The following is a 10,395-nucleotide window of genomic DNA, read 5'->3' as shown; positions in this document are numbered from 1 at the left end:
CACCCAGCCAGCCCAAAGTGTCTGTGGGGTGAAACACCACACACCCATAGAGCCCAAAGTGTCTGTGGGGTGAAACACCACACACCAGCCAGCCCAAAGTGTCTGTGGGGTGAAACACCACACACCCAGCCAGCCCAAAGTGTCTGTGGGGTGAAACACCACACACCCATAGAGCCAAACGTGTCTGTGGGGTGAAACACCACACACCCATAGAGCCCAAAGTGTCTGTGGGGTGAAACACCACACACCCAGCCGGCCAAAAGTGTCTGTGGGGTGAAACACCACAGTGCCGCTGTTTGGTTCAGACACAGGGGCCAGGCAAGCCAAGGCACGTCCCATCCACAATATTGGTAACAACAATATCTCACAACTTTTCTCACCTTGCTGTGGGCGTAGACGACGGAGCCCAGCAGCTTCCAGGTGCCGCCGCGGCGGTCCATGCGCACCATGCGCAGGATCTGCAGGAAGCGCATGCTGCGCAGCGCCGACGTGGCGAAGATGTTGCCCTGCGTGCCCGCGGCGATGACGGCCACCGAGGCGATGAAGACAATGAAATCTGAGGGGACAAAGAGGATCAGGGGAGCGTGGGTTATCCTGAATTCCCACACCATAAAAATCAAGGTTGTCGTGGTGTAGTAATGTGTTGCATTGTTATTTTATCTCTGTGAAATTGTCATGTTGTAGTAATGTGTTATGTTGTTAATTTATTGTTGTGTTGGCTGGTGAAGCGGGTTGTCCCGAATTCGGCCCATAAAAATCAAAGTTGTCGTGCTGTACTAATGTGTTGTATTGTTAATTTATTATTGTGAATTTGTCATGTTGTACTAATACGTTATATTGTTAATTTATCGTTGTGTTAGCTGGTAAAGGGTTTGAGCATAAGTCCTGTGAGGAGAAGCTGAGGGAGGTGGGGTTGTGTAGCCTGGAAAAAGGAGGTTCAGGGGTGATCTTAGCACTCTGCCACTGGCTGAAAAGAAATGTGAGGACACAGGAGTCCATCTCTTTTCCCAGGCAACCAGCGAAGGATCAAGGGGAAATGCTGTGAGAAGCTCAGAGAAAAGAACGAGGAACAATTCTCATCCTAACCTGCTGCACCTGGTGTTGTGCACATGAGGAATGTGTTATGATTTGTTCACCAAAGGGTGATTTCTTAATTGGCCAGTGGTGATGGTGTTTGGATTCAAGGACCAATTAGATCAAAACTGTATCAGACTGTCTGTAAGGGCGATGGGTTTTCAATAAATATAGTATATTAAAGTGATTGATCAGCCTGCTGAGAACCATGGAGTCAATGCTAATTATTAGAGATGGTTTTCTCTTTGTCCCTGATCCCTTCAGCATGCTTTGGAATAAATCTTCACTGGAATACATCATACAAAGACCCTTCCTGTCCTTCCTTTGCTGAGCTATCCATGCTGTGTGCGTGTGCAATGGCTGTTCTGGTGGCCTGACCCTGAGCAGCTTCTGAACGAGACTCTTCAAAGAAAGTTGCAGCATTTCTCCCACCCTGCCATACCGCAGCAGAGAGAGCTGGTCGCACTGGCAGACAGTGCGGTGCCAAGCTCGAAATTGGCAAACTTTGCTGGATTTCTCCAAAACTAAAGCTGCCAGCAGCCAGGGCCCTTCAAGTCCTTAGAGCCCCAAAAGTCATCTTCAAACTGATACCCAGACTCTGGGGAAATCACTTCTTTTTCCCATGGGAAATGGCCTCTGTTTGTGGCTACTTGCACTGGCTGACCGTGTGGTGCCAAGCTAGAAAGCTGCAAACTTTGCTGGATTTCTCCAAAACTAAAGCTGCCAGCAACCAGGGCCCTTCAAGTCCTTAGAGCCCCAAAAGTCATCTTCAAACTGATACCCAGACTCTGGGGAAATCACTTCTTTTTCCCATGGGAAATGGCCTCTGTTTGTGGCTACTTGCACTGGCTGACCGTGTGGTGCCAAGCTAGAAAGCTGCAAACTTTGCTGGATTTCTCCAAATCTAAAACTGCCAGCAACCAGGACCCAGCAAGTCCTTAGAGCCCCAAAGGCCACATTTTAATCTGATACCCAGACCCTGGGGAAATCACTTTTTCCCATGGAAAATGGCCTCTGTTTGTGGCCACTCGCACTGGCAGACCATGTGGTAATAAGCTAGAAGGTTGCCAACTTTCCCGGATTTCTCCAAAACTAAAGCTGCCAGGAACTAGCGCCCTGCAAGTCCTTAGAGGCCCAAGTGCCACCTTTAATCTGACCCCCAAGCCCAATGGAAATGAGTCGTTTTCCCGTGCCAGCCCGTACCTATCACGCAGAAGGGGTTCCTGGCGAAGCGGAAGCGCCCGCGCCAGCCGGAGCGACAGCAGCAGCCGGCCGCCCACACGCGGATGATGTACTCCATGCCGAACACCACGATCATCACAAACTCCTGCCGGGGGAAAAAACGGGGGGAGGGAGAGTAGAGGGGCTCAGATTTGATGGGGGAAAAGTGAATTGGGCTGAGCGCGGCGCGGGGTGGCCACGGCAACACCCAGGGGATGAGGGTGATGGGACAGAGCTGTCGGGGCTCTGAGGGAATTGCTGCTCTCCTCCTCACCCCGAGCTGGGTCCTTTTCCTCCTCTGTCAGCATTGTCCTCCTACCTCTCGCACAAACAAGCCCCCGTTCTGCTTACTCGCAGGAAAGTCACAAGGACCTTCCCAATTTAGTCTCCGTCACTCGCGAGAAGTCCCTGCGTCAGCTCTTTCTGACAGTTTGGGGGAAAGTTGCCTTTTTTAGCCCCTCGTGCCCTGCCTGTTCCAGCGGTTTTCGCACGGAGGGGACAATGGTGGGATGGAGAGACAATGGTGGGATGGGCCCTGGTGACACCCACGGCCAGGCCACCCCCGCGGTGCCATCGGGCCATCAGTGACTGGTGATGAGGTCACAGGGGTTCTGTCCGTGCTCTTGCCCAATTATTTTAGGATACAAAGTGGGGAAAAGAGATCCCAGCAGCAGCCCCGCTCCTGCATCACTCACCAGGATGAAGAGGCACTCGTTGGCCAGTTTCTGGTGCTCCTGGATGGTGGAGAAGACCGACAGCACCAGGCAGCTGAAGACGAGGAGGAATCTGGAAGGACAAAGTGTCAGCGGGGGCACAGGGACAGCCAGGGGACCCCAGCCCGCAGTGCCACCCCCGGTCACAGCCTGACCACTGGGGACACGTTTTGCCTCTAGATGGTGGCATGGAGCCTTTGGGGAGCCCAGGAGCTGCCGTGGGGCTCGGTGCCAGCTCTGGCGCAGCCCTGCAGCTTCTTCATTAAAGGCACGGAGGGACACGGGGGGCCCGGCGCTGTGCAGGGTTCTGGTGCTGCAGGAAGGGCACCAGAGCTCCCCAGGACTGTCCCCAGCATCGCTGCCACCGTGGGGACCTGTCAGCTACTCCTGGGAAAGTGTCAACCCAGGGGAAAAGTCCCCAGGAACAGCTCTGAGGCACGAGGGGTTTTGGCCCATTTAAAGTAAGGAGGGGAATTAAAAAAAAAGAAAAGAAAAAGAAGAAAAAGAAAAGGAAAAAAAGAAAGTGGACTCTGAAGCTGAAGCAAATGAAACCTCCAAAAATACATTTTTTTCCCCTGATCCAGCGATTCTAAAAAAGGAAAGCGGAGGGCTTGTGCCACCGGCCCACGTGACACAAAGGGCCACTCGCTGCTCTGTCACTGCCACTCCAGGATGGCACTGGGGATCCTGGGCACACCAGGCTGGGTGGCACTGGGGACCATGGGCACACCATGCTGGGTGGCACCGGGGACCGTGGGCACACCACATTGGGTGGCACTGGCACCGAGCCCTGGTGGCCCTGGCACCTTGGTGGCCCCCATCTCAGCCCCATGGCTGTGTTCTCATGGTGACAATGCCCAGGGGCCACCAGGGGTGGATGGAACCGCCCCAAAACAACAGCGAAAACCAAGTGGGGAAGGAGAAATCTCCTCAACTCATCCAGGGGCTGTGGGGGGCTCAGCCCCCTCCCCCAGGAGGACGTCCCCACCTCTTTGTGTTGTTGATGTGGGATTTTTGGGCAGAACCAGCTGCCTGGGCCATCAGAGGGGTGACTCCTGTCCCAGCTGTCCCAGTGGCACTGGGAAGGCACCAGGGGACACAGCAGAGAGGGCTCATTGCTCTGTCCCTCAGTGGGACCATCCGGGACCCCTCCCCACTGACCCCACCGCCCCGTGTGGGGCTGGGGGCTCCCAAACCCAGCCCTGGCATGAGGGCCATGAGGGTGGCACCAAAGGGGACCTCTTCTGGCTCCTTTTCCCCAAAATGCTGCTGGAGGTGGGACTAACAACAAAAAACCCTCGGGAATGGGAGAAGGGCTGGATGCAGAGCAGGGAGGAGGGACAGCAGGAGCCAGGGGTGTCACAGCCGTGTCACCACCCTGTCCCCCCTGCGCTGCTGCTCTCCCAGGCAAGGCAGAAGGTTGGAGCCAGCTCCTTCTCCCTCTGAATTATTAATTGGGTGTTTTTTTTCCTCCAGCACAGCAATTCTGGAGTGAACACCCCACAGGGAACGGCAGCACCCCCGTGGCATGGGCAGGAGGTGCCAGGCTCTGAGCTGAGGAGCAAAACACGGCCCAGGGCAGAGCTCAGGGCTTCGTGCATCATCAGCAATAAAAGACTAGCCAGGCAGGATTTAGCAGGCAATTTCATGGGCAGCAAAGCACGAAGCAGAGGAGAAGGCAGAAACCTCCCAGGCTGCAAAGATCTGTGCCCCTTCTGCAAAGATCTGTGCCCCTCGCCTCACGCAGAGAGCCTGGGCACACGTGGGGACTTTGCTGTGGGTGTCCCTGGCTCTGGAGCATCACGGGGATGGGGTGGGGAAACCTCCCAGGCAGCATCCCGTAGGATCTGGGGAAGGATACAGGCAGGAGAGGCCCCACGGGGCTGGCTGGGAAGGGAACTTTCTGGGAACGCATCACCTGCTAGGAATTAACTCGCAAAGCCTGGGCAAACGCCCCGGCCCGGCTGCCGGTGGTGCTTAAGCGGCTTAGGGAAGGGTCAGGTGCCTGAAGGCAGCGAGGGGAGCCAGGAACCGGCATCCCCCGTCCCTGCCGGGCAGGAATTCCGCTCCACCAAACACCCAGGGGGGTTTTACACCCTCAGCCCTGCACCGACACTGGCAGGACTGTCCTGGTCCCCAGTTTCCCAAATCCCTGGGGGTGACACCGGCCCTGGCAGGGCTGTCCTGGTCCCCAGTTTCCCAAATCCCTGCGGGTGACACCGGCCCTGGCAGGGCTGTCCTGGTCCCCACTTTCCCAAACCCCCCGTGGGACCGGCAGTGCCAGGCTCCCATCCCAGTTTGCTGCTCTTCCCACCTTTCCAGAGGAGCTGAAAAACCCAGGAATGCTGGCAGGGGAATGGGAAGGGGCAGAGAGAGGGGAACAGGAGTTCCAGAGCATCCCCAGAGCAAGGCTGAGCTGGTTCTTCACCCCCCCAAATAAACTTCCCATCCCTGCAGGATCCCCCCCGCCCTTTTTCCCAGCACGGACACAGGGACAGGACCCAGCAGGAGCAGAGCCCGGCCCCAGCAGTGAAACCTCCCCAAAACAATAATGAAAACCCGGCGGGGAAGGCGAAATCTCCTCAATTAATCTTCATTAAGGTGGGCATTGCCATCTGCTGCCGCCCGGGCCGGCCCGGGAACAGGTGAGCCGGGAAAGCTGCTGAGCTCAGGGGGAAGCAGGGCCAAGTCGGCCTCCCTGCATGGGCAGGCGGGCAGCACTTGGCTCCCAGTGCCCCCCAGACACCCCTGGGCAAAGGGGCTGCACCCCAAAACAGCCTGGGGCGAGACAAAGGAGCGGGATCCTCGGGGTTTGTGGGGTGGGATGGGGATGGGACAGCTCAGCCCTGGCAAGATTCATCCCCAAAGCCCCGGGGCTGGCACAGGGGTGGCACCGACCCTGGCAGAGCTGTCCTGGTCCCACTTTGCCTTCTCCCTGTGACTGGCACGGGGGTGGCACCAGCCCTGTCCCGGTCCCGCTTTGCCCTCGCCCCGCGGGGATGCCCCGGGCACGGGCACAGGCAGCAATAACTCAGCGCAAGGCAAACACCATCCCAAACAGCTCCGCCGCGCGATGAGCGAGCAAACCGGCTCGGGAAGGCACCGATCCCTTCCCTGGCACCATCACAGCGCCTAAACCGCACCCTCCAGCTGTGCCACCGCTGGAAATCCGGGATTTGGCCCAAAACTGCCCGCGCACAGCTCCAGCGGGGATGGGGATGGCGTTTCACCCTCCCGGCTCCCCAGGCCGCGAGGTTCAGCTCGGTGTGCAGCTGTATAAACAGCACAAGGCACAAATCCCCGTCCCTCGGCCCCGCAGCCCTCCAGGAGAGGTGGAGCGGGGGGATATAAATAACCGGGCTGTGGCTGCCCTGTTTGCGCCCGTAACCATGGCACGGAGCGTCCCACGCCGCCCAGAAGAGAAGCAGAAAAGCTCCGGGAGTGTTTCCCCACGGGCAGAGGCACGGCAAAGCCCGGCACACGCTCAGAGCCCGGCCCCGAGGCGTTATCAGAGCTGTTATCAGGAGGGTGCTGCTCCCAGAGCCCCAGGGAAGAGGGAGCACGGGATGACCCCCGAGATGTTATCAGGAGGGTGCTGCTCTCAGAGCCCCACAGCCCCAGAGGAGAGGGAGCACGGGATGTTATCAGAGCTGTTATCAGGAGGGTGATGCTCCCAAAACCCCAGGGAAAAGGCAGCACGGGATGTTATCAGAGCTGTTATCAGGAAGGTACTGCTCTCAGAGCCCCAGAGGAGAGGGAGCACGGGATGTCCCCCGAGATGTTATCAGGAGGACGATTCTCTCAGAGCCCCAGGGAAGAGGGAGCACGGGATGTCCCCAGCAGCCTGGCGAAGGCTGGAAGCAGACCCAGGATGCAAATCCTCTGCCCCACCCCACGGCAGCACGCACAGGGTGACACCCCACAGAGCACGCAAGCCCTAAAATCTCGGTGTCTGGGGAGGAGAGCGTTGCCGGTGGCACCCCCGTGGGCAGGCAGCACCCCCCGTGCCCGCGGTCACAAGGCTCCTGCGGCCGTGCCAAGGCGCTCACACGGAGCAGCCGGGATAGTTTTGCTCTTGGATCATCTGGCAAGGAACGGGCTGGAGAGGGGGGGAAGGAGCCAGAGTGTTTTCTGAGGCACCCCAGCACAGAGAGAGAGATCGGGGCTGTCACCCTCTGCCAGCGCCTGGGGGGACACTTGGGGCACAGGGGTGTGAGTGGCCCCAAAGTTGGGACCCTCAAGGAGTGGAGGGGAGGTTTGGGATCGAACTGAGGGGGACAAAGAAGCAAAAACTCCCCAGCATCACCCACTGGGACACCCAAACTGGCACCTCCTGTGCCAACCTGGGGGGTCTGGCAGGAGCGGGAAGAGGGAAAAAGGAAAAAAAACCAGAAGGAAAAATCAATGCACAGTTTCACGTTGCGCCGAAGTCGCTTAATTTTATGCCCCGGTGACACCACATGGGGCTGGGGAAAGTGCTGTGCCGGCTTCTCTTGCCGCTGGCACTGCCCCTGGAGCAGCTCCCGTTTCAGCCCCGGGCTGAAGGTGGCCCTGGGGGCACAGCCCCTGCTGGAAGGGCACAGCCTGAGCCCCTGTGGTGTGGCCATGCCACCACCCAGCTGGGGGACACACCGGTGACAGGGAGCTAAAAACCTCCAACCAGCTAAATTCAGAGGTGGGAGGGTCGAGAGTTAAATGCAAGAGTTTGAGAGAGGTTGAAGAGTTAAATTCAAGAGGTGAAAAACCTCCAACGAGCTAAATTCAAAGAGGTGGAAGGGTTGAGAGTTGAATGCAGGAGTTTGAGAGAGGTTGAAGAGTTAAATTCAAACTCAAGAGTCTGAGAGAGGTTGAAGAGTTAAATTCAAGAGGTTTTCCCAAGCAAGTGGTGGAGAGTCAGCGCTGAGCGGGGATGGAAGGATTTTCCTGCAATCCATCCCGGCCTCCAGGCCTACGAATTGCCCTGGGGGTGGTGGCAAGGGCTGGGCACTGGTTGTGGTGGCACTGGGGGGGTTTTCTGGCTCTCCAACAGTGCAGGAGGGACGTGACACAGTCGGGAAGTGACAGCCCCATCCTGCTCTCCACACCTGGCTGGAACAGGAGCCAGGCTCAGGGATGCTTTGGGATGGACAGACTGCCACCACCCTGTCCCCTGGCCGGAGGGGGACGCATCCCACTGCCACCATCCCAAGCCAGCCGGGATTTCCCACTGGAGGCCAATCCTGAGCAGGGACAGCCCGTGCCTGGCATCCCTCACCCCGTGCCAGGCCTGCCCTGTGACTCTGCCACCACAATGACACCAAATACCCAGCAGGGACAAGGCTCCCGTCTGTCCCCTCAGGGAAACTCCTCTCCCAGATAGGAAATAAACCCCAACAAGCAGGGAAATTCCTCTCCCAGGTGGGAAATGAGCCCCACCAGCAGCGCAGGGAGCTGGGCCTGGCGCAGGGGATGCTGCTCCAGGCGGGGGATTGCGGCTGTTCCTGGTGCTTGCTGCTGGCTCAGGCTTCCCTAATTTGCTCCAGGTGAAACTGTTCTGCATGGAACTGCTCCTCCAGGAGCGGCAAAAGTGCTGAGCCCAGCTGCTGGTGCACCCAGCCGCCGTTTCATAACCGTGGGCACCGGCAGACCCCGGGAGCCGCCGGGAATTTGGGGCGCTGGAGGGGGGGCAGGGACAAACCACGATGGGAATAGATGGAATTGGGCACCTGGAAAACCACATGGAGCAGCTCCAGGGTGCAGAAACCCCCTGGCAGGGCAGCCCCTGCCCACGGGCACGCAGCAGCGCCCGTGCCAAGCCTGCAGCAGCTTTGCCGGGAGCAGGGAAGAGCCTTGCCGCCCGCTAACGAGGAGGAGATTGCAAAAAGGAAGTTCTTATTTTGCCTCCTGGCTCTAAAGCCTCTCTGGCTTAATGCTCTGGGCTCCCTCCCGGATTTGCTCCGTAAGCTCCAGGGCTGGGAGTTCTCATTCCAAGCGGGCGAGGCTCGGCTTGGTGAGGCCGGCCAGAGCGTCCCTGCATGGCCAGCGAGGGGCTGGAGGGGCTGGGGGGCACCTCGGGACTCGCATTTCCACCTGCACGGGCTCCCATGTCCTCAGCACCCCCCTCCCGGAGCATGGGGGGCTTTGGGGACATCCACCAGACCCCAAAAGCGCCTCCAAGCCCTCCCAGCCCGCCAGGACAGAGCTGCTGCAGGAATGATTCAGTCACCAAACCACTGAGCCCAGAGCAGGCGCTGGGATAAGATTTGGGATCAATTCGCCGAGACAGAAAGAGGCTGAAGTCGGTCAATAAACGCCACGGGCTCGGCCCCGCTCCGGGAGGGAAGCGCGTCACTTCTCAGCGGGTATTTCCATTTTAGCAGCTTCCAGCCTTGTCCCGGAGCCAGCCCGCTCGGGGGAGGCAGCGCTGGGGACCGGTTTGTGCCACCAGCGCCGCCCCGACCTCGGGCCGGGGGCTCCGTCCCCTCCCGTGCCTCTGGGGAGGAAGAGGAGGGGGTAACACCTTCCTCCTCTTTTGTTAAAACCCGGGGATTGCGGCACACAAATCATCCCCGACAACTTCGGAGCCGCTGCAACAGCTTCGCAGCTCCCATCTGCTGCGAGAGAGAGAGAGAGAGAAAAAAAAAACCAACAAAAAAAAACTTGGAAGGAGCCAGAAATGAGCAGCATTACGGGAGAGGCTTCACAGAACAGATGTCTGCACCTTGCACCCACCGCGGCGTCTTCCCACAGGATTCGGGGGGTCCCTGGCAGGACTCTGCCCTGCAGCTGCCTAAAATTAAGCGAGCAAGCGAACAAAAAGCCTCCCCAGCAAAGGCTGGAGACGCTTGGCTGCTGCTGCCGGCGGCTGCACAGCTTGTGGAACAAAGCCCAGCACCGGGGAGCTGGGGCCAGGCACGCTGGGGTGGCAGGGGAGGCACTGGGGGGCTTTGGGGGGGCTCTGCAAACGGGGCCGCTTGTCCCGCGTGGTTGTTTTTGGGGTAAAACAGGCTCAGACCGGTGGAGGATGCTCAGGGGTGGATGTCCCAGCTGGGAGATGAGCAGGGGCGCAGTTCTTCTGCATCCCATGGGTGTGTGTGCGTGTGTGCCATCCATCCCCACTGCCTGCCCTGGCAGGGGCTTTGGCTGCTTTTCCCTGCTGGAAAAGCTTTTCCCAAGGTGGGATTTTCCACGCAGGGATTCTGGCTGCGGGAGCCCGCTCTGGAGGTGTGGTTTCCAAATGGGCCCTGGGCTCGTGTCCCGGCTCCCTGGGGAGCTCCAGGTGCCCTTTCCTCCAGTGACAAATCCCCGCTGCCAGCTCGATGTGCTAACTTAGGCAAGACCCATTTTCCTGCCTCTTAACGAGCTCCGGCTCCCGCAGCACCCCAGGAACGACGCAGCCCCGCGGCAC

General features: G+C 58.7%; 1 protein-coding gene across 1 annotated transcript in view; it reads right to left on the bottom strand.

The window, feature by feature from the left end:
* The window catches only part of KCNQ4 (potassium voltage-gated channel subfamily Q member 4), a 23,609-nt gene that overhangs the window by 9,013 nt on the left and 4,201 nt on the right, over nt 1-10,395 (bottom strand). Inside the window, exons 2-4 of the mRNA XM_031063040.1 lie at nt 2,991-3,184; nt 2,278-2,401; nt 381-556 (exon numbers count right to left, since the gene is read on the bottom strand). Coding sequence (XP_030918900.1) covers nt 381-556; nt 2,278-2,401; nt 2,991-3,184 — 494 coding nt within the window. The remainder of the gene's footprint in view (nt 1-380; nt 557-2,277; nt 2,402-2,990; nt 3,185-10,395) is intronic.

This window comes from Geospiza fortis, unplaced genomic scaffold (genome assembly GCF_000277835.1).
Source record: "Geospiza fortis unplaced genomic scaffold, GeoFor_1.0 scaffold289, whole genome shotgun sequence".
Classification (NCBI taxonomy): domain Eukaryota; kingdom Metazoa; phylum Chordata; class Aves; order Passeriformes; family Thraupidae; genus Geospiza; species Geospiza fortis.
The sequence above is the reverse complement of the archived record's forward strand: the minus strand, read 5'-3'. Positions and strand labels throughout refer to the sequence as shown.